This window comes from Myxine glutinosa, unplaced genomic scaffold, assembly GCF_964187855.1.
Source record: "Myxine glutinosa unplaced genomic scaffold, kmMyxGlut1.1 SCAFFOLD_2322, whole genome shotgun sequence".
Taxonomy (NCBI): Eukaryota; Metazoa; Chordata; class Myxini; order Myxiniformes; family Myxinidae; genus Myxine; species Myxine glutinosa.
The window spans coordinates 46089-73930 of record NW_027618417.1 but is presented as its reverse complement, the minus strand read 5'-3'; the positions used below and the strand labels follow the sequence as shown (position 1 = coordinate 73930).

General features: G+C 44.2%; 1 protein-coding gene across 1 annotated transcript in view; it reads left to right on the top strand.

The window, feature by feature from the left end:
• Positions 1–304: 304 nt before the first annotated feature.
• LOC137416919 (uncharacterized) overlaps positions 305–27842 on the top strand; it is a gene marked incomplete at its 3' end in the record, with an annotated part of 58031 nt that continues 30493 nt past the window's right edge. The window contains exon 1 of the mRNA XM_078769381.1: positions 305–378. Coding sequence (XP_078625507.1) covers positions 305–378 — 74 coding nt within the window. The remainder of the gene's footprint in view (positions 379–27842) is intronic.

Below are 27842 nucleotides of genomic sequence, written 5' to 3'. Positions count from 1 at the left end.
GCGTCTGCACTCAAGCAAGCACTCAATTCCAAATGGTTTATAAGGAACAGCTGGCTTGGCGAGTGCTCGCTAGCTGCTTGGTAACTGAAAACATACCCCAGAACATTATAATTGCTATACACCTGGGGCGTTTACCCTTTCATGTGGATTTATATCACTTGCAAAACCAGACGTTCCGTATCTACCGCTTTAAAACACACTTGCCAAGCCATGTGTGAAGCGGAGCAAGGGACTAAAGGAGTTGCTCAGGGAGCGGTATGCGAGTTCCTTGTGAATGGAACAACCCCGTATGTTATTAATAAAAATGGTCGTCGTGGTGAAGTTTGAAATGATTGGCTATTTCTTCAATTTTTCTGTCACAGAGAGCGACATTGAAACGTGCATTTCAAACATTCATTGTTATTTATACTCGGCATCTTAATTCTTAACAAGCGTTACGCCTAGGTCCCCCGTCGGTGAAGTGATGTGAGTTGACAAAGTGGAAGACGCAAGGCGGCCATCTTGGATTTTGACGTGGCGACCCAATTTTCAATAGCTTTCTTCCTTATGCCTAGATACACCCACACACCAGATTAGAAGTTGGTACTTCGCTTATTTTTCAAGATATTCCGCTCACAATGTTCAGACATACATGGCGGCGGCCATATTGGATTTTGACGTGGCGACCCAATTTCCAATAGCGTTCTTCCTTATGCGTCAGGCTCAAATGGCTTAATCGGGCTCAAATGGCTTAATCGGGCTAAAATGGCTTAATCGGGCTAAAATGGCTTAATCGGGCTCAAATGGCTTAATCGGGCTCAAAAGGCTTAAATGGGCTCAAATGGCTTAATCGGGCTAAAATGGCTTAATCGGGCTAAAATGGCTTAATCGGGCTCAAATGGCTTAATCGGGCTCAAATGGCTTAATCGGGCTAAAATGGCTTAATCGGGCCAAAATGGCTTAATCGGGCCAAAATGGCTTAATTTGGCTCAAATGGCTTAATTGGGATCAAATGGCTTAATCGGGATCAAATGGCTTAATCGGGCTAAAATGGCTTAATCGGGCTCAAATGGCTTAATCGGGCTAAAATGGCTTAATCGGGCTAAAATGGCTTAATCGGGCTAAAATGGCTTAATCGGGCTCAAATGGCTTAATCGGGCTAAAATGGCTTAATCGGGCTAAAATGGCTTAATCGGGCCAAAATGGCTTAATCGGGCTAAAATGGCTTAATCTGGCTAAAATGGCTTAATCGGGCTCAAATGGCTTAATCGGGCTAAAATGGCTTAATCGGGCTCAAATGGCTTAATCGGGCTCAAATAGCTTAATCGGGCTCAAATGGCTTAATCGGGCTCAAATGGCTTAATCGGGCTCAAATGACTTAATCGGGCTCAAATGGCTTAATCGGGCTAAAATGGCTTAATCAGGCTCAAATGGCTTAAACGGGCTCAAATGGCTTAATCGGGCTCAAATGGCTTAATCGGGCTCAAATGGCTTAATCGGGCTCAAATGGCTTAATCGGGCTAAAATGGCTTAATCGGGCTAAAATGGCTTAATCGGGCTCAAATGGCTTAATCGGGCTAAAATGGCTTAATCCGGCTCAAATGGCTTAATCAGGCTCAAATGGCTTAAACGGGCTCAAATGGCTTAATCGGGCTCAAATGGCTTAATCGGGCTCAAATGGCTTAATCGGGCTCAAATGGCTTAATCGGGCTCAAATGGCTTAATCGGGCTCAAATGGCTTAATCGGGCTCAAATGGCTTAATCGGGCTAAAATGGCTTAATCGGGCTCAAATGACTTAATCGGGCTCAAATGGCTTAATCGGGCTAAAATGGCTTAATCGGGCTCAAATGGCTTAATCAGGCTCAAATGGCTTAAACGGGCTCAAATGGCTTAATCGGGCTCAAATGGCTTAATCGGGCTCAAATGGCTTAATCGGGCTAAAATGGCCTAATCGGGCTAAAATGGCTTAATCGGGCTAAAATGGCTTAATCGGGCTCAAATGGCTTAATCGGGCTAAAATAGCTTAATCGGGCTAAAATGGCTTAATCGGGCTCAAATGGCTTAATCGGGCTAAAATGGCTTAATCGGGCTAAAATGGCTTAATCGGGCTCAAATGGCTTAATCGGGCTCAAATGGCTTAATCGGGCTCAAATGGCTTAATCGGGCAAAAATGGCTTAATCAGGCTAAAATGGCTTATTCGGGCAAAAATGGTTTAATCGGGCTAAAATGGCTTAATCAGGCTAAAATGGCTTATTCGGGCAAAAATGGCTTAATCGGGCTAAAATGCCTTAATCGGGCTAAAATGGCTTAATCGGGCTAAAATGGCTTAATCGGGCTAAAATGGCTTAATCGGGCTCAAATGGCTTAATCGGGCTAAAATGGCTTAATCGGGCTCAAATGGCTTAATCGGGCTCAAATGGCTTAATCGGGCTCAAATGGCTTAATCGGGCAAAAATGGCTTAATCAGGCTAAAATGGCTTATTCGGGCAAAAATGGCTTAATCGGGCTAAAATGGCTTAATCAGGCTAAAATGGCTTATTCGGGCAAAAATGGCTTAATCGGGCTAAAATGGCTTAATCGGGCTAAAATGGCTTAATCGGGCTAAAATGGCTTAATCGGGCTAAAATGGCTTAATCGGGCTCAAATGGCTTAATCGGGCTCAAATGGCTTAATCGGGCTCAAATAGCTTAATCGGGCTCAAATGGCTTAATCGAGCTCAAATGGCTTAATCGGGCTCAAATGGCTTAATCGGGCTCAAATGGCTTAATCGGGCTCAAATGGCTTAATCGGGCTCAAATGGCTTAATCGGGCTCAAATGGCTTAATCGGGCTCAAATGGCTTAATCGGGCTCAAATGTCTTAACCGGGCTAAAATGGCTTAATCGGGCTAAAATGGCTTAATCGAGCTCAAATGGCTTAATCGGGCTAAAATGGCTTAATCGGGCTAAAATGGCTTAATCAGGCTAAAATGGCTTAATCCGGCTAAAATGGCTTAATCGGGCTAAAATGGCTTAATCGGGCTCAAATGGCTTAATCGGGCTCAAATGGCTTAATCGGGCTAAAATGGCTTAATCGGGCTCAAATGGCTTAATCGGGCTCAAATGGCTTAAACGGGCTCAAATGGCTTAATCGGGCTAAAATGGCTTAATCGGGCTCAAATGGCTTAATCGGGCTAAAATGGCTTAATCGGGCTCAAATGGCTTAATCGGGCTCAAATGGCTTAAACGGGCTCAAATGGCTTAATCGGGCTAAAATGGCTTAATCGGGCTCAAATGGCTTAATCGGGCTAAAATGGCTTAATCGGGCTCAAATGGCTTAATCGGGCTCAAATGGCTTAATCGGGCTAAAATGGCTTAATCGGGCTCAAATGGCTTAATCGGGCTCAAATGGCTTAAACGGGCTCAAATGGCTTAATCGGGCTCAAATGGCTTAATCGAGCTCAAATGGCTTAATCGGGCTCAAATGGCTTAATCGGGCTAAAATGGCTTAATCGGGCTAAAATGGCTTAATCGGGCTCAAATGGCTTAATCGGGCTCAAATGGCTTAATCGGGCTCAAATGGCTTAATCGGGCTCAAATGGCTTAATCGGGCTCAAATGGCTTAATCGAGCTCAAATGGCTTAATCGGGCTCAAATGGCTTAATCGGGCTCAAATGGCTTAATCGGGCTCAAATGGCTTAATCGGGCTCAAATGGCTTAATCGGGCTCAAATGGCTAAATTGGGCTAAAATGGCTTAATCCGGCTAAAATGGCTTAACCGGGCTCAAATGGCTTAATCGGGCTAAAATGGCTTAATCGGGCTCAAATGGCTTAATCGGGCTCAAATGGCTTAATCGGGCTAAAATGGCTTAATCGGGCTCAAATGGCTTAATCGGGCTCAAATGGCTTAAACGGGCTCAAATGGCTTAATCGGGCTAAAATGGCTTAATCGGGCTCAAATGGCTTAATCGGGCTAAAATGGCTTAATCGGGCTCAAATGGCTTAATCGGGCTCAAATGGCTTAATCGGGCTCAAATGGCTTAATCGGGCTAAAATGGCTTAATCGGGCTCAAATGGCTTAATCGGGCTCAAATGGCTTAATCGGGCTAAAATGGCTTAATCGGGCTCAAATGGCTTAATCGGGCTCAAATGGCTTAAACGGGCTCAAATGGCTTAATCGGGTTCAAATGGCTTAATCGGGCTCAAATGGCTTAATCGGGCTCAAATGGCTTAATCGGGCTAAAATGGCTTAATCGGGCTAAAATGACTTAATCGGGCTCAAACGGCTTAATCGGGCTAAAATGGCTTAATCGGGCTAAAATGGCTTAATCGGGCTCAAATGTCTTAATCGGGCTCAAATGGCTTAATCGGGCTCAAATGGCTTAATCGGGCTCAAATGTCTTAACCGGGCTCAAATGGCTTAATCGGGCTCAAATGGCTTAATCGGGCTCAAATGGCTTAAACGGGCTCAAATGGCTTAATCGGGCTCAAATGGCTTAATCGGGCTCAAATGGCTTAATCGGGCTCAAATGGCTTAATCGAGCTCAAATGGCTTAATCGGGCTCAAATGGCTTAATTGGGCTAAAATGGCTTAATCGGGCTCAAATGGCTTAATCGGGCTCAAATGGCTTAATCGGGCTAAAATGGCTTAATCGGGCTAAAATGGCTTAATCGGGCTCAAATGGCTTAATCGGGCTAAAATGGCTTAATCGGGCTCAAATGGCTTAATCGGGCTCAAATGGCTTAATCGGGCTAAAATGGCTTAATCGGGCTCAAATGGCTTAATCGGGCTCAAATGGCTTAAACGGGCTCAAATGGCTTAATCGGGCTCAAATGGCTTAATCGGGCTCAAATGGCTTAATCGGGCTCAAATGGCTTAATCGGGCTAAAATGGCTTAATCGGGCTAAAATGACTTAATCGGGCTCAAACGGCTTAATCGGGCTAAAATGGCTTAATCGGGCTAAAATGGCTTAATCGGGCTCAAATGGCTTAAACGGGCTCAAATGGCTTAATCGGGCTCAAATGGCTTAATCGGGCTCAAATGGCTTAATCGGGCTCAAATGGCTTAATCGGGCTAAAATGGCTTAATCGGGCTAAAATGACTTAATCGGGCTCAAACGGCTTAATCGGGCTAAAATGGCTTAATCGGGCTAAAAGGGCTTAATCGGGCTCAAATGTCTTAATCGGGCTCAAATGGCTTAATCGGGCTCAAATGGCTTAATCGGGCTCAAATGTCTTAACCGGGCTCAAATGGCTTTTTTTTTTTTTTTTTTTTTTTTTTTTTGTATACAATATCGAGGCTCGTGAAAGAGCGAACATTAATCACATGAACACACAGAAAGACAAACCGACACATAAAACATATAACATAGGGAGCGGTAGACAAGATGGGGAGAGAGGGGGAAGGACACAAACACAACATTTGAGAGCAGGGACCGAGAGACATGGAGACATCGAGAGATCTGAGAGAGGGCGAGGGCTTTGGGGGGGGGGGGGGGGCGTGGGAAGGGGGCAGTGGGAGAGGTATAAAACATATGGACACTGCCAGGACTTCCAGGAAAGAAGTTGGAATTTCAAACAAGGTGGATCTGGGGTGAATTAGCGGGGGTAGAAAAGATCAAGGTTTTGGATGGGGGAAGATAAGAGATGGTGGTGAACAGCTGTTTTAAAGACCTGGAGGGAGGAGTGGGATTGAAGGGAGTGAGGGAGTTTGTTCCAGAGGCGGGAGAAAAGAGGAATGAAAGAGTGAAGGTGAGCGGAGAGCCGAGATTTCGGCAGTTTAACCATCAGAGGGTTGCTGGCAGATCTTGTGCGACCTGTAGGAATATTTGGGGGACAGAGCACAGAGAGAGCTGGGGGTGCAAGGCCGGAGAGGAGTCGGTAGAAGACAGAAAGACCACCTACCTGCCTGCGGTGAGTGAGTGAAAGGCCCTCAGAGATAGCTTCATCGCGGGAGATTCCAATAATTCTGAAAGCTTTGGTTTCAACAGCGTGAAGCCGAGCTAGGTGTGAGGCAGGAGCACCGGCCCATAGGGGAGAACAGTATTCCATTGAGCTGCGGATGAAAGCCTTGTATGTGGTGAGGAGCTCAGGTGTACCGAGGAAGGACTTCGCACGACGGAGGATGCCCAGTCGGCGACTGGCTTTGGAGGCCAGCTTGGAAATGTGGTTTTCCCAAGAAAGATCATGGCAGATAGTGAGACCCAAAATCTTGAGCGACAGAACTTCTTGGAGAGGATTGTTGAGAAAGTAGATGGGAGGGTTGTCCAGTCGATCTTTTCGGAGAGACATAGTAAGAGTGTGAGATTTGTCAGGATTGAAAGACATGTTCCACTTGTTTGACCAGTCTGTGATTTTGTCCAGGTCTTCAGAGAGTGAGGAGGCAGCAGACTGCCGATCTGAGGGAAGAGGAATGGAGCGGCAGAGAGTGGAGTCATCAGCAAAGAGATAGAGAGGATTTTCGAGAGAGTCAGAGAGATCATTGATGAAGACCAGAAAAAGCACGGGGCCCAGAACACTGCCTTGGGGAACTCCAGCCTGAACAGGAAGAGGAGATGAGAGAAAACCATTCAGGGCCACACGTTGACGACGACTAGAGAGGAAGTCCGCCAGCCATGCGTGGAGATTTCCATGGATACCAAAGGAGGAGAGTTTGGTGAGCAGAGCGGGGTGCCAGACCGTGTCGAAGGCACGTGATATGTCGAGGGAGACAGCTCTAATTTCCTGTTTGGCATTGAGGACCTCCATCCATTGTTGAGACAGCAGAAGCAGCATGTCCAGAGTAGAGTGACCTGGTCTGAAACCAAATTGATGATCAGAGATCAAGCCATTGGAGAAGAGGAAAGATTTCATATCAGAAGCAATGATGGATTCCATGACTTTGCTGATAATTGGGAGAAGGCTGATTGGTCTGTAGTTGCTAGGATCTGTTTTTGCACCTTTTTTGTGCAAAGCGGTGATGTTGGCTGATTTCCAAGCAGATGGCAGTTGACCTTGAGCAAAAGAGAGGGTGAAGAGAACAGAGAGAGGGTGAGATAGAGCAGCAGAGCAGGATTTTAGGACCCGTGGGCTGATGCCGTCGGGTCCAGTTGCAGAATCAGAGTCGAGGGTTGACAGAAACTTTTCCACCTTGTCAGGAGGAAAGGACACGGAGTCCAGGAGCAGCAGGGTACGACTGGGTATGGTGGGGTACAGAGATGGATGGGTTTGGGACACAAGATTTAGAGGCAAACACAGAGTTGAGGCATTCAGCTTTTTCACGTGCGGAGTCAGCTGTGTAGCCGTTTGAGGTAAGGGAGGGGATGGAGGGGGAACAAACACCAGAAACGGATTTGACCAGACGCCACCAGGATTTGGAAGAGGGAGACAGATAAGAGAGTTCGGTCTTGAGAACGGAGAGATATTGTTTCCTGGCTCAAATGGCTCAAATGGCTCAAATGGCTTAAACGGCTCAAATCAGGCTCAAATGGCTTAAACGGGCTCAAATGGCTTAATCGGGCTCAAATGGCTTAATCGGGCTCAAATGGCTTAATCGGGCTCAAATGGCTTAATCGGGCTAAAATGGCTTAATCGGGCTCAAATGGCTTAATCGGGCTCAAATGTCTTAACCGGGCTCAAATGGCTTAATCAGGCTCAAATGGCTTAAACGGGCTCAAATGGCTTAATCGGGCTAAAATGGCTTAATCGGGCTCAAATGGCTTAATCGGGCTCAAATGGCTTAATCGGGCTCAAATGGCTTAATCGGGCTAAAATGGCTTAATCGGGCTCAAATGACTTAATCGGGCTCAAATGGCTTAATCGGGCTAAAATGGCTTAATCGGGCTCAAATGGCTTAATCAGGCTCAAATGGCTTAAACGGGCTCAAATGGCTTAATCGGGCTCAAATGGCTTAATCGGGCTCAAATGGCTTAATCGGGCTCAAATGGCTTAATCGGGCTAAAATGGCTTAATCGGGCTCAAATGGCTTAATCGGGCTCAAATGGCTTAATCGGGCTAAAATGGCTTAATCGGGCTCAAATGGCTTAATCGGGCTCAAATGGCTTAAACGGGCTCAAATGGCTTAATCGGGCTCAAATGGCTTAATCGGGCTCAAATGGCTTAATCGGGCTCAAATGGCTTAATCGGGCTAAAATGGCTTAATCGGGCTCAAATGGCTTAATCGGGCTCAAATGGCTTAATCGGGCTCAAATGGCTTAATCGGGCTCAAATAGCTTAATCGGGCTAAAATGGCTTAATCGGGCTCAAATGGCTTAATCGGGCTCAAAAGGCTTAATCGGGCTCAAATGGCTTAATCGGGCTAAAATGGCTTAATCGGGCTCAAAAGGCTTAATCGGGCTCAAATGGCTTAATCGGGCTAAAATGGCTTAATCGGGCTCAAATGGCTTAATCGGGCTAAAATGGCTTAATCGGGCTAAAATGGCTTAATCGGGCTCAAATGGCTTAATCGGGCTCAAATGGCTTAATCGGGCTCAAATGGCTTAATCGGGCTAAAATGGCTTAATCGGGCTCAAATGGCTTAATCGGGCTAAAATGGCTTAATCGGGCTCAAATGGCTTAATCGGGCTCAAATGGCTTAATCGGGCTCAAATGGCTTAATCGGGCTCAAATGGCTTAATCGGGCTCAAATGGTTTAATCGGGCTAAAATGGCTTAATCGGGCTCAAATGGCTTAATCGGGCTCAAATTGCTTAATCGGGCTCAAATGTCTTAATCGGGCTCAAATGGCTTAATCGGGCTCAAATGGCTTAATCGGGCTCAAATGTCTTAACCGGGCTCAAATGGCTTAATCGGGCTCAAATGACTTAATCGGGCTCAAATGGCTTAATCGGGCTAAAATGGCTTAATCGGGCTAAAATGGCTTAATCGGGCTCAAATGGCTTAATCGGGCTAAAATGGCTTAATCGGGCTAAAATGGCTTAATCGGGCTCAAATGGCTTAATCGGGCTCAAATGGCTTAATCGGGCTCAAATGGCTTAATCAGGCTAAAATGGCTTAATCGGGCTCAAATGGCTTAATCGGGCTCAAATGGCTTAATCGGGCTAAAATGGCTTAATCGGGCTCAAATGGCTTAATCGGGCTCAAATGGCTTAATCGGGCTCAAATGTCTTAATCGGGCTAAAATGGCTTAATCGGGCTCAAATGGCTTAATCGGGCTCAAATGTCTTAATCGGGCTCAAATGGCTTAATCGGGCTCAAATGGCTTAATCGGGCTCAAATGGCTTAATCGGGCTCAAATGGCTTAATCGGGCTCAAATGGCTTAATCTGGCTAAAATGGCTTAATCGGGCTCAAATGGCTTAATCGGGCTAAAATGGCTTAATCGGGCTCAAATGGCTTAATCGGGCTCAAATGGCTTAATCGGGCTCAAATGGCTTAATCGAGCTAAAATGGCTTAATCGGGCTAAAATGGCTTAATCGGGCTAAAATGGCTTAATCGGGCTAAAATGGCTTAATCGGGCTCAAATGGCTTAATCGGGCTCAAATGGCTTAATCGGGCTAAAATGGCTTAATCGGGCTCAAATGGCTTAATCCGGCTAAAATGGCTTAATCGGGCTAAAATGGCCTAATCTGGCTAAAATGGCCTAATCGGGCTAAAATGGCTTAATCGGGCTAAAATGGCTTAATCGGGCTCAAATGGCTTAATCGGGCTAAAATGGCTTAATCGGGCTCAAATGGCTTAATCGGGCTAAAATGGCTTAATCGGGCTAAAATGGATTAATCGGGCTCAAATGGCTTAATCGGGCTCAAATGGCTTAATCGGGCTCAAATGGCTTAATCGGGCTCAAATGGCTTAATCGGGCTAAAATGGCTTAATCGGGCTAAAATGGCTTAATCGGGCTAACATGGCTTAATCGGGCTAAAATGGCTTAATCGGGCTAAAATGGCTTAATCGGGCTCAAATGGCTTAATCGGGCTAAAATGGCCTAATCGGGCTAAAATGGCCTAATCGGGCTAACATGGCTTAATCGGGCTAAAATGGCTTAATCGGGCTAAAATGGCTTAATCGGGCTCAAATGGCTTAATCGGGCTAAAATGGCTTAATCGGGCTAAAATGGCCTAATCGGGCTAAAATGGCCTAATCGGGCTAACATGGCTTAATCGGGCTAAAATGGCTTAATCGGGCTAAAATGGCTTAATCGGGCTAAAATGGCTTAATCGGGCTAAAATGGCTTAATCGGGCTAAAATGGCTTAATCGGGCTAAAATGGCTTAATCGGGCTAAAATGGCTTAATCGGGCTAAAATGGCTTAATCGGGCTCAAATGGCTTAATCGGACTAAAAAGGCTTAATCGGGCTCAAATGGCTTAATCGGGCTAAAATGGCTTAATCGGGCTAAAATGGCTTAATCAGGCTAAAATTGCTTAATCGGGCTAAAATGGCTTAATCGGGCTAAAATGGCTTAATCGGGCTAAAATATCTTAATCGGCCTAAAATGGCTTAATCGGGCTAAAATGGCTTAATGGGGCTAAAATGGCTTAATCGGGCTCAAATGGCTTAATCGGGCGAAATTGGCTTAATCGGGCTCAAATGGCTTAATCGGGCTAAAATGGCTTAATCGGGCTAAAATGGCTTAATCGGGCTCAAATGGCTTAATCGAGCTAAAATGGCTTAATCGGGCTAAAATGGCTTAATCGGGCTAAAATGGCTTAATCGGGCTAAAATGGCTTAATCGGGCTCAAATGGCTTAATCGGGCTCAAATGGCTTAATCGGGCTCAAATGGCTTAATCGGGCTCAAATGGCTTAATCCGGCTAAAATGGCTTAATCGGGCTAAAATGGCCTAATCTGGCTAAAATGGCCTAATCGGGCTAAAATGGCTTAATCGGGCTAAAATGGCTTAATCGGGCTAAAATGGCTTAATCGGGCTCAAATGGCTTAATCGGGCTCAAATGGCTTAATCCGGCTAAAATGGCCTAATCTGGCTAAAATGGCCTAATCGGGCTAAAATGGCTTAATCGGCCTAAAATGGCTTAATCGGGCTAAAATGGCTTAATCGGGCTCAAATGGCTTAATCGGGCTCAAATGGCTTAATCCGGCTAAAATGGCTTAATCGGGCTAAAATGGCCTAATCTGGCTAAAATGGCCTAATCGGGCTAAAATGGCTTAATCGGGCTAAAATGGCTTAATCGGGCTAAAATGGCTTAATCGGCCTAAAATGGCTTAATCGGGCTAAAATGGCTTAATCGGGCTAAAATGGCTTAATCGGGCTAAAATGGCTTAATCGGGCTAAAATGGCTTAATCGGGCTAAAATGGCTTAATCGGCCTAAAATGGCTTAATCGGGCTAAAATGGCTTAATCGGGCTAAAATGGCTTAATCGGGCTAAAATGGCTTAATCGGGCTAAAATGGCTTAATCGGGCTAAAATGGCTTAATCGGGCTAAAATGGCTTAATCGGCCTAAAATGGCTTAATCGGGCTAAAATGGCTTAATCGGGCTAAAATGGCTTAATCGGGCTAAAATGGCTTAATCGGGCTAAAATGGCTTAATCGGGCTAAAATGGCTTAATCGGGCTAAAATGGCTTAATCGGGCTAAAATGGCTAAAATGGCTTAATCGGGCTAAAATGGCTTAATCGGGCTAAAATGGCTTCATCGGGCTAAAATGGCTAAAATGGCTTAATCGGGCTAAAATGGCTTAATCGGGCTAAAATGGCTTAATCGGGCTAAAATGGCTAAAATGGCTTAATCGGGCTAAAATGGCTTAATCAGGCTAAAATGGCTTATTCGGGCAAAAATGGCTAATCAGGCTAAAATGGCTTAATCGGGCTAAAATGGCTTAATCGGGCTAAAATGGCTAAAATGGCTTAATCGGGCTAAAATGGCTTAATCGGGCTAAAATGGCTTAATCAGGCTAAAATGGCTTAATCAGGCTAAAATGGCTTATTCGGGCAAAAATGGCTTAATCGGGCTAAAATGGCTTAATCGGGCTAAAATGGCTTAATCGGGCTAAAATGGCTTAATCAGGCTAAAATGGCTTAATCGGGCTAAAATGGCTTATTCGGGCAAAAATGGCTTAATCGGGCTAAAATGGCTTAATCGGGCTAAAATGGCTTAATCGGGCTAAAATGGCTTAATCGGGCTAAAATGGCTTAATCTGGCTAAAATGGCTTAATCGGGCTCAAATGGCTTAATCGGGCTAAAATGGCTTAATCAGGCTAAAATGGCTTAATCAGGCTCAAATGGCTTAATCGGGCTCAAATGGCTTAATCGGGCTAAAATGGCTTAATCGGGCTAAAATGGCTTAATCGGGCTCAAATGGCTTAATCGGGCTCAAAAGGCTTAAATGGGCTCAAATGGCTTAATCGGGCTAAAATGGCTTAATCGGGCTAAAATGGCTTAATCGGGCTCAAATGGCTTAATCGGGCTCAAATGGCTTAATCGGGCTAAAATGGCTTAATCGGGCCAAAATGGCTTAATCGGGCCAAAATGGCTTAATTTGGCTCAAATGGCTTAATTGGGATCAAATGGCTTAATCGGGATCAAATGGCTTAATCGGGCTAAAATGGCTTAATCGGGCTCAAATGGCTTAATCGGGCTAAAATGGCTTAATCGGGCTAAAATGGCTTAATCGGGCCAAAATGGCTTAATCGGGCTAAAATGGCTTAATCTGGCTAAAATGGCTTAATCGGGCTCAAATGGCTTAATCGGGCTAAAATGGCTTAATCGGGCTCAAATGGCTTAATCGGGCTCAAATAGCTTAATCGGGCTCAAATGGCTTAATCGGGCTCAAATGGCTTAATCGGGCTCAAATGACTTAATCGGGCTCAAATGGCTTAATCGGGCTAAAATGGCTTAATCAGGCTCAAATGGCTTAAACGGGCTCAAATGGCTTAATCGGGCTCAAATGGCTTAATCGGGCTCAAATGTCTTAATCGGGCTCAAATGGCTTAATCGGGCTCAAATGGCTTAATCGGGCTAAAATGGCTTAATCGGGCTCAAATGGCTTAATCGGGCTCAAATGGCTTAATCTGGCTAAAATGGCTTAATCGGGCTCAAATGGCTTAATCGGGCTCAAATGGCTTAATCGGGCTAAAATGGCTTAATCGGGCTCAAATGGCTTAATCGGGCTCAAATGGCTTAATCTGGCTAAAATGGCTTAATCGGGCTCAAATGGCTTAATCGGGCTAAAATGGCTTAATCGGGCTCAAATGGCTTAATCGGGCTCAAATGGCTTAATCGGGCTCAAATAGCTTAATCGGGCTCAAATGGCTTAATCGGGCTCAAATGGCTTAATCGGGCTCAAATGACTTAATCGGGCTCAAATGGCTTAATCGGGCTAAAATGGCTTAATCAGGCTCAAATGGCTTAATCGGGCTCAAATGGCTTAATCGGGCTCAAATAGCTTAATCGGGCTCAAATGGCTTAATCGGGCTCAAATGGCTTAATCGGGCTCAAATGACTTAATCGGGCTCAAATGGCTTAATCGGGCTAAAATGGCTTAATCAGGCTCAAATGGCTTAAACGGGCTCAAATGGCTTAATCGGGCTCAAATGGCTTAATCGGGCTCAAATGTCTTAATCGGGCTCAAATGGCTTAATCGGGCTCAAATGGCTTAATCGGGCTCAAATGGCTTAATCGGGCTAAAATGGCTTAATCGGGCTCAAATGGCTTAATCCGGCTAAAATGGCTTAATCGGGCTAAAATGGCTTAATCGGGCTAAAATGGCTTAATCGGGCCAAAATGGCTTAATCGGGCTAAAATGGCTTAATCTGGCTAAAATGGCTTAATCGGGCTCAAATGGCTTAATCGGGCTAAAATGGCTTAATCGGGCTCAAATGGCTTAATCGGGCTCAAATAGCTTAATCGGGCTCAAATGGCTTAATCGGGCTCAAATGGCTTAATCGGGCTCAAATGACTTAATCGGGCTCAAATGGCTTAATCGGGCTAAAATGGCTTAATCAGGCTCAAATGGCTTAAACGGGCTCAAATGGCTTAATCGGGCTCAAATGGCTTAATCGGGCTCAAATGTCTTAATCGGGCTCAAATGGCTTAATCGGGCTCAAATGGCTTAATCGGGCTAAAATGGCTTAATCGGGCTCAAATGGCTTAATCGGGCTCAAATGGCTTAATCTGGCTAAAATGGCTTAATCGGGCTCAAATGGCTTAATCGGGCTCAAATGGCTTAATCGGGCTAAAATGGCTTAATCGGGCTCAAATGGCTTAATCGGGCTCAAATGGCTTAATCTGGCTAAAATGGCTTAATCGGGCTCAAATGGCTTAATCGGGCTAAAATGGCTTAATCGGGCTCAAATGGCTTAATCGGGCTCAAATGGCTTAATCGGGCTCAAATAGCTTAATCGGGCTCAAATGGCTTAATCGGGCTCAAATGGCTTAATCGGGCTCAAATGACTTAATCGGGCTCAAATGGCTTAATCGGGCTAAAATGGCTTAATCAGGCTCAAATGGCTTAATCGGGCTCAAATGGCTTAATCGGGCTCAAATAGCTTAATCGGGCTCAAATGGCTTAATCGGGCTCAAATGGCTTAATCGGGCTCAAATGACTTAATCGGGCTCAAATGGCTTAATCGGGCTAAAATGGCTTAATCAGGCTCAAATGGCTTAAACGGGCTCAAATGGCTTAATCGGGCTCAAATGGCTTAATCGGGCTCAAATGTCTTAATCGGGCTCAAATGGCTTAATCGGGCTCAAATGGCTTAATCGGGCTCAAATGGCTTAATCGGGCTAAAATGGCTTAATCGGGCTCAAATGGCTTAATCCGGCTAAAATGGCTTAATCGGGCTAAAATGGCCTAATCTGGCTAAAATGGCCTAATCGGGCTAAAATGGCTTAATCGGGCTAAAATGGCTTAATCGGGCTAAAATGGCTTAATCGGGCTCAAATGGCTTAATCGGGCTAAAATGGCTTAATCGGGCTAAAATGGATTAATCGGGCTCAAATGGCTTAATCGGGCTCAAATGGCTTAATCGGGCTCAAATGGCTTAATCGGGCTCAAATGGCTTAATCGGGCTAAAATGGCTTAATCGGGCTAAAATGGCTTAATCGGGCTAACATGGCTTAATCGGGCTAAAATGGCTTAATCGGGCTAAAATGGCTTAATCGGGCTCAAATGGCTTAATCGGGCTAAAATGGCCTAATCGGGCTAAAATGGCCTAATCGGGCTAACATGGCTTAATCGGGCTAAAATGGCTTAATCGGGCTAAAATGGCTTAATCGGGCTCAAATGGCTTAATCGGGCTAAAATGGCTTAATCGGGCTAAAATGGCCTAATCGGGCTAAAATGGCCTAATCGGGCTAACATGGCTTAATCGGGCTAAAATGGCTTAATCGGGCTAAAATGGCTTAATGGGGCTAAAATGGCTTAATCGGGCTAAAATGGCTTAATCGGGCTAAAATGGCTTAATCGGGCTAAAATGGCTTAATCGGGCTAAAATGGCTTAATCGGGCTCAAATGGCTTAATCGGACTAAAAAGGCTTAATCGGGCTCAAATGGCTTAATCGGGCTAAAATGGCTTAATCGGGCTAAAATGGCTTAATCAGGCTAAAATTGCTTAATCGGGCTAAAATGGCTTAATCGGGCTAAAATGGCTTAATCGGGCTAAAATATCTTAATCGGCCTAAAATGGCTTAATCGGGCTAAAATGGCTTAATGGGGCTAAAATGGCTTAATCGGGCTCAAATGGCTTAATCGGGCGAAATTGGCTTAATCGGGCTCAAATGGCTTAATCGGGCTAAAATGGCTTAATCGGGCTAAAATGGCTTAATCGGGCTCAAATGGCTTAATCGAGCTAAAATGGCTTAATCGGGCTAAAATGGCTTAATCGGGCTAAAATGGCTTAATCGGGCTAAAATGGCTTAATCGGGCTAAAATGGCTTAATCGGGCTAAAATGGCTTAATCAGGCTAAAATGGCTTAATCGGGCTAAAATGGCTTAATCGGGCTAAAATGGCTTAATCGGGCTAAAATGGCTAAAATGGCTTAATCGGGCTAAAATGGCTTAATCGGGCTAAAATGGCTTAATCGGGCTAAAATGGCTTAATCGGGCTAAAATGGCTTAATCGGGCTCAAATGGCTTAATCGGGCTCAAATGGCTTAATCGGGCTCAAATGGCCTAATCTGGCTAAAATGGCTTAATCGGGCTAAAATGGCCTAATCTGGCTAAAATGGCCTAATCGGGCTAAAATGGCTTAATCGGGCTAAAATGGCTTAATCGGGCTAAAATGGCTTAATCGGCCTAAAATGGCTTAATCGGGCTAAAATGGCTTAATCGGGCTCAAATGGCTTAATCGGGCTCAAATGGCTTAATCCGGCTAAAATGGCTTAATCGGGCTAAAATGGCCTAATCTGGCTAAAATGGCCTAATCGGGCTAAAATGGCTTAATCGGGCTAAAATGGCTTAATCGGGCTAAAATGGCTTAATCGGCCTAAAATGGCTTAATCGGGCTAAAATGGCTTAATCGGGCTAAAATGGCTTAATCGGGCTAAAATGGCTTAATCGGGCTAAAATGGCTTAATCGGGCTAAAATGGCTTAATCGGGCTAAAATGGCTTAATCGGGCTAAAATGGCTAAAATGGCTTAATCGGGCTAAAATGGCTTAATCGGGCTAAAATGGCTTCATCTGGCTAAAATGGCTAAAATGGCTTAATCGGGCTAAAATGGCTTAATCGGGCTAAAATGGCTTAATCGGGCTAAAATGGCTTAATCGGGCTAAAATGGCTAAAATGGCTTAATCGGGCTAAAATGGCTTAATCGGCTAAAATGGCTTAATCAGGCTAAAATGGCTTAATCAGGCTAAAATGGCTTATTCGGGCAAAAATGGCTTAATCGGGCTAAAATGGCTTAATCGGGCTAAAATGGCTTAATCGGGCTAAAATGGCTTAATCAGGCTAAAATGGCTTAATCGGGCTAAAATGGCTTATTCGGGCAAAAATGGCTTAATCGGGCTAAAATGGCTTAATCGGGCTAAAATGGCTTAATCGGGCTAAAATGGCTTAATCGGGCTAAAATGGCTTAATCTGGCTAAAATGGCTTAATCGGGCTCAAATGGCTTAATCGGGCTAAAATGGCTTAATCAGGCTAAAATGGCTTAATCAGGCTCAAATGGCTTAATCGGGCTCAAATGGCTTAATCGGGCTAAAATGGCTTAATCGGGCTAAAATGGCTTAATCGGGCTCAAATGGCTTAATCGGGCTCAAAAGGCTTAAATGGGCTCAAATGGCTTAATCGGGCTAAAATGGCTTAATCGGGCTCAAATGGCTTAATCGGGCTAAAATGGCTTAATCGGGCTAAAATGGCTTAATCGGGCTAACATGGCTTAATCGGGCTAAAATGGCTTAATCGGGCTAAAATGGCTTAATCGGGCTCAAATGGCTTAATCGGGCTAAAATGGCCTAATCGGGCTAAAATGGCCTAATCGGGCTAACATGGCTTAATCGGGCTAAAATGGCTTAATCGGGCTAAAATGGCTTAATCGGGCTCAAATGGCTTAATCGGGCTAAAATGGCTTAATCGGGCTAAAATGGCCTAATCGGGCTAAAATGGCCTAATCGGGCTAACATGGCTTAATCGGGCTAAAATGGCTTAATCGGGCTAAAATGGCTTAATCGGGCTCAAATGGCTTAATCGGGCGAAATTGGCTTAATCGGGCTCAAATGGCTTAATCGGGCTAAAATGGCTTAATCGGGCTAAAATGGCTTAATCGGGCTCAAATGGCTTAATCGAGCTAAAATGGCTTAATCGGGCTAAAATGGCTTAATCGGGCTAAAATGGCTTAATCGGGCTAAAATGGCTTAATCGGGCTCAAATGGCTTAATCGGGCTCAAATGGCTTAATCGGGCTCAAATGGCTTAATCGGGCTCAAATGGCTTAATCCGGCTAAAATGGCTTAATCGGGCTAAAATGGCCTAATCTGGCTAAAATGGCCTAATCGGGCTAAAATGGCTTAATCGGGCTAAAATGGCTTAATCGGGCTAAAATGGCTTAATCGGCCTAAAATGGCTTAATCGGGCTAAAATGGCTTAATCGGGCTCAAATGGCTTAATCGGGCTCAAATGGCTTAATCCGGCTAAAATGGCTTAATCGGGCTAAAATGGCCTAATCTGGCTAAAATGGCCTAATCGGGCTAAAATGGCTTAATCGGGCTAAAATGGCTTAATCGGGCTAAAATGGCTTAATCGGCCTAAAATGGCTTAATCGGGCTAAAATGGCTTAATCGGGCTAAAATGGCTTAATCGGGCTAAAATGGCTTAATCGGGCTAAAATGGCTTAATCGGGCTAAAATGGCTTAATCGGGCTAAAATGGCTTAATCGGGCTAAAATGGCTAAAATGGCTTAATCGGGCTAAAATGGCTTAATCGGGCTAAAATGGCTTCATCGGGCTAAAATGGCTAAAATGGCTTAATCGGGCTAAAATGGCTTAATCGGGCTAAAATGGCTTAATCGGGCTAAAATGGCTAAAATGGCTTAATCGGGCTAAAATGGCTTAATCAGGCTAAAATGGCTTATTCGGGCAAAAATGGCTAATCAGGCTAAAATGGCTTAATCGGGCTAAAATGGCTTAATCGGGCTAAAATGGCTAAAATGGCTTAATCGGGCTAAAATGGCTTAATCGGGCTAAAATGGCTTAATCAGGCTAAAATGGCTTAATCAGGCTAAAATGGCTTATTCGGGCAAAAATGGCTTAATCGGGCTAAAATGGCTTAATCGGGCTAAAATGGCTTAATCGGGCTAAAATGGCTTAATCAGGCTAAAATGGCTTAATCGGGCTAAAATGGCTTATTCGGGCAAAAATGGCTTAATCGGGCTAAAATGGCTTAATCGGGCTAAAATGGCTTAATCGGGCTAAAATGGCTTAATCGGGCTAAAATGGCTTAATCTGGCTAAAATGGCTTAATCGGGCTCAAATGGCTTAATCGGGCTAAAATGGCTTAATCAGGCTAAAATGGCTTAATCAGGCTCAAATGGCTTAATCGGGCTCAAATGGCTTAATCGGGCTAAAATGGCTTAATCGGGCTAAAATGGCTTAATCGGGCTCAAATGGCTTAATCGGGCTCAAAAGGCTTAAATGGGCTCAAATGGCTTAATCGGGCTAAAATGGCTTAATCGGGCTAAAATGGCTTAATCGGGCTCAAATGGCTTAATCGGGCTCAAATGGCTTAATCGGGCTAAAATGGCTTAATCGGGCCAAAATGGCTTAATCGGGCCAAAATGGCTTAATTTGGCTCAAATGGCTTAATTGGGATCAAATGGCTTAATCGGGATCAAATGGCTTAATCGGGCTAAAATGGCTTAATCGGGCTCAAATGGCTTAATCGGGCTAAAATGGCTTAATCGGGCTAAAATGGCTTAATCGGGCTAAAATGGCTTAATCGGGCTCAATGGCTTAATCGGGCTAAAATGGCTTAATCGGGCTAAAATGGCTTAATCGGGCCAAAATGGCTTAATCGGGCTAAAATGTCTTAATCTGGCTAAAATGGCTTAATCGGGGCTCAAATGGCTTAATCGGGCTAAAATGGCTTAATCGGGCTCAAATGGCTTAATCGGGCTCAAATAGCTTAATCGGGCTCAAATGGCTTAATCGGGCTCAAATGGCTTAATCGGGCTCAAATGACTTAATCGGGCTCAAATGGCTTAATCGGGCTAAAATGGCTTAATCAGGCTCAAATGGCTTAAACGGGCTCAAATGGCTTAATCGGGCTCAAATGGCTTAATCGGGCTCAAATGTCTTAATCGGGCTCAAATGGCTTAATCGGGCTCAAATGGCTTAATCGGGCTAAAATGGCTTAATCGGGCTCAAATGGCTTAATCGGGCTCAAATGGCTTAATCTGGCTAAAATGGCTTAATCGGGCTCAAATGGCTTAATCGGGCTAAAATGGCTTAATCGGGCTCAAATGGCTTAATCGGGCTCAAATGGCTTAATCGGGCTCAAATAGCTTAATCGGGCTCAAATGGCTTAATCGGGCTCAAATGGCTTAATCGGGCTCAAATGACTTAATCGGGCTCAAATGGCTTAATCGGGCTAAAATGGCTTAATCAGGCTCAAATGGCTTAAACGGGCTCAAATGGCTTAATCGGGCTCAAATGGCTTAATCGGGCTCAAATGTCTTAATCGGGCTCAAATGGCTTAATCGGGCTCAAATGGCTTAATCGGGCTCAAATGGCTTAATCGGGCTAAAATGGCTTAATCGGGCTCAAATGGCTTAATCCGGCTAAAATGGCTTAATCGGGCTAAAATGGCCTAATCTGGCTAAAATGGCCTAATCGGGCTAAAATGGCTTAATCGGGCTAAAATGGCTTAATCGGGCTAAAATGGCTTAATCGGGCTCAAATGGCTTAATCGGGCTAAATGGCTTAATCGGGCTAAAATGGATTAATCGGGCTCAAATGGCTTAATCGGGCTCAAATGGCTTAATCGGGCTCAAATGGCTTAATCGGGCTCAAATGGCTTAATCGGGCTAAAATGGCTTAATCGGGCTAAAATGGCTTAATCGGGCTAACATGGCTTAATCGGGCTAAAATGGCTTAATCGGGCTAAAATGGCTTAATCGGGCTCAAATGGCTTAATCGGGCTAAAATGGCCTAATCGGGCTAAAATGGCCTAATCGGGCTAACATGGCTTAATCGGGCTAAAATGGCTTAATCGGGCTAAAATGGCTTAATCGGGCTCAAATGGCTTAATCGGGCTAAATGGCTTAATCGGGCTAAAATGGCCTAATCGGGCTAAAATGGCCTAATCGGGCTAACATGGCTTAATCGGGCTAAAATGGCTTAATCGGGCTAAAATGGCTTAATGGGGCTAAAATGGCTTAATCGGTCTAAAATGGCTTAATCGGGCTAAAATGGCTTAATCGGGCTAAAATGGCTTAATCGGGCTAAAATGGCTTAATCGGGCTCAAATGGCTTAATCGGACTAAAAAGGCTTAATCGGGCTAAAATGGCTTAATCGGGCTAAAATGGCTTAATCGGGCTAAAATGGCTTAATCAGGCTAAAATGGCTTAATCGGGCTAAAATGGCTTAATCGGGCTAAAATGGCTTAATCGGGCTAAAATGGCTAAAATGGCTTAATCGGGCTAAAATGGCTTAATCGGGCTAAAATGGCTTAATCAGGCTAAAATGGCTTAATCAGGCTAAAATGGCTTATTCGGGCAAAAATGGCTTAATCGGGCTAAAATGGCTTAATCGGGCTAAAATGGCTTAATCGGCTCAATGGCTTAATCGGGCTCAAATGGCTTAATCGGGCTCAAATGGCCTAATCTGGCTAAAAAGGCTTAATCGGGCTAAAATGGCTTAATCGGGCTAAAATGGCTTAATCGGGCTAAAATGGCTTAATCAGGCTAAAATGGCTTAATCGGGCTAAAATGGCTTAATCGGGCTAAAATGGCTTAATCGGGCTAAAATGGCTAAAATGGCTTAATCGGGCTAAAATGGCTTAATCGGGCTAAAATGGCTTAATCAGGCTAAAATGGCTTAATCAGGCTAAAATGGCCTAATCGGGCTAAAATGGCTTAATCGGGCTAAAATGGCTTAATCGGGCTAAAATGGCTTAATCGGCCTAAAATGGCTTAATCGGGCTAAAATGGCTTAATCGGGCTCAAATGGCTTAATCGGGCTCAAATGGCTTAATCCGGCTAAAATGGCTTAATCGGGCTAAAATGGCCTAATCTGGCTAAAATGGCCTAATCGGGCTAAAATGGCTTAATCGGGCTAAAATGGCTTAATCGGCTAAAATGGCTTAATCGGCCTAAAATGGCTTAATCGGGCTAAAATGGCTTAATCGGGCTAAAATGGCTTAATCGGGCTAAAATGGCTTAATCGGGCTAAAATGGCTTAATCGGGCTAAAATGGCTTAATCGGGCTAAAATGGCTTAATCGGGCTAAAATGGCTAAATGGCTTAATCGGGCTAAAATGGCTTAATCGGGCTAAAATGGCTTCATCGGGCTAAAATGGCTAAAATGGCTTAATCGGGCTAAAATGGCTTAATCGGGCTAAAATGGCTTAATCGGGCTAAAATGGCTTAATCGGGCTAAAATGGCTTAATCGGGCTAAAATGGCTAAAATGGCTTAATCGGGCTAAAATGGCTTAATCGGGCTAAATGGCTTAATCAGGCTAAAATGGCTTAATCAGGCTAAAATGGCTTATTCGGGCAAAAATGGCTTAATCGGGCTAAAATGGCTTAATCGGGCTAAAATGGCTTAATCGGGCTAAAATGGCTTAATCAGGCTAAAATGGCTTAATCGGGCTAAAATGGCTTATTCGGGCAAAATGGCTTAATCGGGCTAAATGGCTTAATCGGGCTAAAATGGCTTAATCGGGCTAAAATGGCTTAATCGGGCTAAAATGGCTTAATCTGGCTAAAATGGCTTAATCGGGCTCAAATGGCTTAATCGGGCTAAAATGGCTTAATCAGGCTAAAATGGCTTAATCAGGCTCAAATGGCTTAATCGGGCTCAAATGGCTTAATCGGGCTAAAATGGCTTAATCGGGCTAAAATGGCTTAATCGGGCTCAAATGGCTTAATCGGGCTCAAAAGGCTTAAATGGGCTCAAATGGCTTAATCGGGCTAAAATGGCTTAATCGGCTCAAATGGCTTAATCGGGCTAAAATGGCTTAATCGGGCTAAAATGGCTTAATCGGGCTAACATGGCTTAATCGGGCTAAAATGGCTTAATCGGGCTAAAATGGCTTAATCGGGCTCAAATGGCTTAATCGGGCTAAAATGGCCTAATCGGGCTAAAATGGCCTAATCGGGCTAACATGGCTTAATCGGGCTAAAATGGCTTAATCGGGCTAAAATGGCTTAATCGGGCTCAAATGCTTAATCGGGCTAAAATGGCTTAATCGGGCTAAAATGGCCTAATCGGGCTAAAATGGCCTAATCGGGCTAACATGGCTTAATCGGGCTAAAATGGCTTAATCGGGCTAAAATGGCTTAATCGGGCTAAAATGGCTTAATCGGGCTAAAATGGCTTAATCGGGCTAAAATGGCTTAATCGGGCTAAAATGGCTTAATCGGGCTAAAATGGCTTAATCGGGCTAAAATGGCTTAATCGGGCTCAAATGGCTTAATCGGACTAAAAAGGCTTAATCGGGCTCAAATGGCTTAATCGGGCTAAAATGGCTTAATCGGGCTAAAATGGCTTAATCAGGCTAAAATTGCTTAATCGGGCTAAAATGGCTTAATCGGGCTAAAATGGCTTAATCGGGCTAAAATATCTTAATCGGCCTAAAATGGCTTAATCGGGCTAAAATGGCTTAATGGGGCTAAAATGGCTTAATCAGGCTCAAATGGCTTAATCGGGCGAAATTGGCTTAATCGGGCTCAAATGGCTTAATCGGGCTAAAATGGCTTAATCGGGCTAAAATGGCTTAATCGGGCTCAAATGGCTTAATCGAGCTAAAATGGCTTAATCGGGCTAAAATGGCTTAATCGGGCTAAAATGGCTTAATCGGGCTAAAATGGCTTAATCGGCTCAAATGGCTTAATCGGGCTCAATGGCTTAATCGGGCTCAAATGGCTTAATCGGGCTCAAATGGCTTAATCCGGCTAAAATGGCTTAATCGGGCTAAAATGGCCTAATCTGGCTAAAATGGCCTAATCGGGCTAAAATGGCTTAATCGGGCTAAAATGGCTTAATCGGGCTAAAATGGCTTAATCGGCCTAAAATGGCTTAATCGGGCTAAAATGGCTTAATCGGGCTCAAATGGCTTAATCGGGCTCAAATGGCTTAATCCGGCTAAAATGGCTTAATCGGGCTAAAATGGCCTAATCTGGCTAAAATGGCCTAATCGGGCTAAAATGGCTTAATCGGGCTAAAATGGCTTAATCGGGCTAAAATGGCTTAATCGGCCTAAAATGGCTTAATCGGGCTAAAATGGCTTAATCGGGCTAAAATGGCTTAATCGGGATAAAATGGCTTAATCGGGCTAAAATGGCTTAATCGGGCTAAAATGGCTTAATCGGGCTAAAATGGCTTAATCGGGCTAAAATGGCTAAAATGGCTTAATCAGGCTAAAATGGCTTAATCGGGCTAAAATGGCTCATCGGGCTAAAATGGCTAAAATGGCTTAATCGGGCTAAAATGGCTTAATCGGGCTAAAATGGCTTAATCGGGCTAAAATGGCTAAAATGGCTTAATCGGGCTAAAATGGCTTAATCAGGCTAAAATGGCTTATTCGGGCAAAAATGGCTAATCAGGCTAAAATGGCTTAATCGGGCTAAAATGGCTTAATCGGGCTAAAATGGCTTAATCGGGCTAAAATGGCTTAATCAGGCTAAAATGGCTTAATCGGGCTAAAATGGCTTATTCGGGCAAAAATGGCTTAATCGGGCTAAAATGGCTTAATCGGGCTAAAATGGCTTAATCGGGCTAAAATGGCTTAATCGGGCTAAAATGGCTTAATCTGGCTAAAATGGCTTAATCGGGCTCAAATGGCTTAATCGGGCTAAAATGGCTTAATCAGGCTAAAATGGCTTAATCAGGCTCAAATGGCTTAATCGGGCTCAAATGGCTTAATCGGGCTAAATGGCTTAATCGGGCTAAAATGGCTTAATCGGGCTCAAATGGCTTAATCGGGCTCAAAAGGCTTAAATGGGCTCAAATGGCTTAATCGGGCTAAAATGGCTTAATCGGGCTAAAATGGCTTAATCGGGCTCAAATGGCTTAATCGGGCTCAAATGGCTTAATCGGGCTAAAATGGCTTAATCGGGCCAAAATGGCTTAATCGGGCCAAAATGGCTTAATTTGGCTCAAATGGCTTAATTGGGATCAAATGGCTTAATCGGGATCAAATGGCTTAATCGGGCTAAAATGGCTTAATCGGGCTCAAATGGCTTAATCGGGCTAAAATGGCTTAATCGGGCTAAAATGGCTTAATCGGGCTAAAATGGCTTAATCGGGCTCAAATGGCTTAATCGGGCTAAAATGGCTTAATCGGGCTAAAATGGCTTAATCGGGCCAAAATGGCTTAATCGGGCTAAAATGGCTTAATCTGCTAAAATGGCTTAATCGGGCTCAAATGGCTTAATCGGGCTAAAATGGCTTAATCGGGCTCAAATGGCTTAATCGGGCTCAAATAGCTTAATCGGGCTCAAATGGCTTAATCGGGCTCAAATGGCTTAATCGGGCTCAAATGACTTAATCGGGCTCAAATGGCTTAATCGGGCTAAAATGGCTTAATCAGGCTCAAATGGCTTAAACGGGCTCAAATGGCTTAATCGGGCTCAAATGGCTTAATCGGGCTCAAATGTCTTAATCGGGCTCAAATGGCTTAATCGGGCTCAAATGGCTTAATCGGGCTCAAATGGCTTAATCGGGCTAAAATGGCTTAATCGGGCTCAAATGGCTTAATCCGGCTAAAATGGCTTAATCGGGCTAAAATGGCCTAATCTGGCTAAAATGGCCTAATCGGGCTAAAATGGCTTAATCGGGCTAAAATGGCTTAATCGGGCTCAAATGGCTTAATCGGGCTAAAATGGATTAATCGGGCTCAAATGGCTTAATCGGGCTCAAATGGCTTAATCGGGCTCAAATGGCTTAATCGGGCTCAAATGGCTTAATCGGGCTAAAATGGCTTAATCGGGCTAAAATGGCTTAATCGGGCTAACATGGCTTAATCGGGCTAAAATGGCTTAATCGGGCTAAAATGGCTAATCGGGCTCAAATGGCTTAATCGGGCTAAAATGGCCTAATCGGGCTAAAATGGCCTAATCGGGCTAACATGGCTTAATCGGGCTAAAATGGCTTAATCGGGCTAAAATGGCTTAATCGGGCTAAAATGGCTTAATCGGGCTAAAATGGCTTAATCGGGCTAAAATGGCTTAATAGGGCTAAAATGGCTTAATCGGGCTAAAATGGCTTAATCGGGCTCAAATGGCTTAATCGACTAAAAAGGCTTAATCGGGCTCAAATGGCTTAATCGGGCTAAATGGCTTAATCGGGCTAAAATGGCTTAATCAGGCTAAAATTGCTTAATCGGGCTAAAATGGCTTAATCGGGCTAAAATGGCTTAATCGGGCTAAAATATCTTAATCGGCCTAAAATGGCTTAATCGGGCTAAAATGGCTTAATGGGGCTAAAATGGCTTAATCAGGCTCAAATGGCTTAATCGGGCGAAATTGGCTTAATCGGGCTCAAATGGCTTAATCGGGCTAAAATGGCTTAATCGGGCTAAAATGGCTTAATCGGGCTCAAATGGCTTAATCGAGCTAAAATGGCTTAATCGGGCTAAAATGGCTTAATCGGGCTAAAATGGCTTAATCGGGCTAAAATGGCTTAATCGGGCTCAAATGGCTTAATCGGGCTCAAATGGCTTAATCGGGCTCAAATGGCTTAATCGGGCTCAATGGCTTAATCCGGCTAAAATGGCTTAATCGGGCTAAAATGGCCTAATCTGGCTAAAATGGCCTAATCGGGCTAAAATGGCTTAATCGGGCTAAAATGGCTTAATCGGGCTAAAATGGCTTAATCGGCCTAAAATGGCTTAATCGGGCTAAAATGGCTTAATCGGGCTCAAATGGCTTAATCGGGCTCAAATGGCTTAATCCGGCTAAAATGGCTTAATCGGGCTAAAATGGCCTAATCTGGCTAAAATGGCCTAATCGGGCTAAATGGCTTAATCGGGCTAAAATGGCTTAATCGGGCTAAAATGGCTTAATCGGCCTAAAATGGCTTAATCGGGCTAAAATGGCTTAATCGGGCTAAAATGGCTTAATCGGGATAAAATGGCTTAATCGGGCTAAAATGGCTTAATCGGGCTAAAATGGCTTAATCGGGCTAAAATGGCTTAATCGGGCTAAAATGGCTAAAATGGCTTAATCGGGCTAAAATGGCTTAATCGGGCTAAAATGGCTTCATCGGGCTAAAATGGCTAAAATGGCTTAATCGGGCTAAAATGGCTTAATCGGGCTAAAATGGCTTAATCGGGCTAAAATGGCTAAAATGGCTTAATCGGGCTAAAATGGCTTAATCAGGCTAAAATGGCTTATTCGGGCAAAAATGGCTAATCAGGCTAAAATGGCTTAATCGGGCTAAAATGGCTTAATCGGGCTAAAATGGCTAAAATGGCTTAATCGGGCTAAAATGGCTTAATCGGGCTAAAATGGCTTAATCAGGCTAAAATGGCTTAATCAGGCTAAAATGGCTTATTCGGGCAAAAATGGCTTAATCGGGCTAAAATGGCTTAATCGGGCTAAAATGGCTTAATCGGGCTAAAATGGCTTAATCAGGCTAAAATGGCTTAATCGGGCTAAAATGGCTTATTCGGGCAAAAATGGCTTAATCGGGCTAAAATGGCTTAATCGGGCTAAAATGGCTTAATCGGGCTAAAATGGCTTAATCGGGCTAAAATGGCTTAATCTGGCTAAAATGGCTTAATCGGGCTCAAATGGCTTAATCGGGCTAAAATGGCTTAATCAGGCTAAAATGGCTTAATCAGGCTCAAATGGCTTAATCGGGCTCAAATGGCTTAATCGGGCTAAAATGGCTTAATCGGGCTAAAATGGCTTAATCGGGCTCAAATGGCTTAATCGGGCTCAAAAGGCTTAAATGGGCTCAAATGGCTTAATCGGGCTAAAATGGCTTAATCGGGCTAAAATGGCTTAATCGGGCTCAAATGGCTTAATCGGCTCAAATGGCTTAATCGGGCTAAAATGGCTTAATCGGGCCAAAATGGCTTAATCGGGCCAAAATGGCTTAATTTGGCTCAAATGGCTTAATCGGGCCAAAATGGCTTAATCGGGATCAAATGGCTTAATCGGGCTAAAATGGCTTAATCGGGCTCAAATGGCTTAATCGGGCTAAAATGGCTTAATCGGGCTCAAATGGCTTAATCGGCTCAAATAGCTTAATCGGGCTCAAATGGCTTAATCGGGCTCAAATGGCTTAATCGGGCTCAAATGACTTAATCGGGCTCAAATGGCTTAATCGGG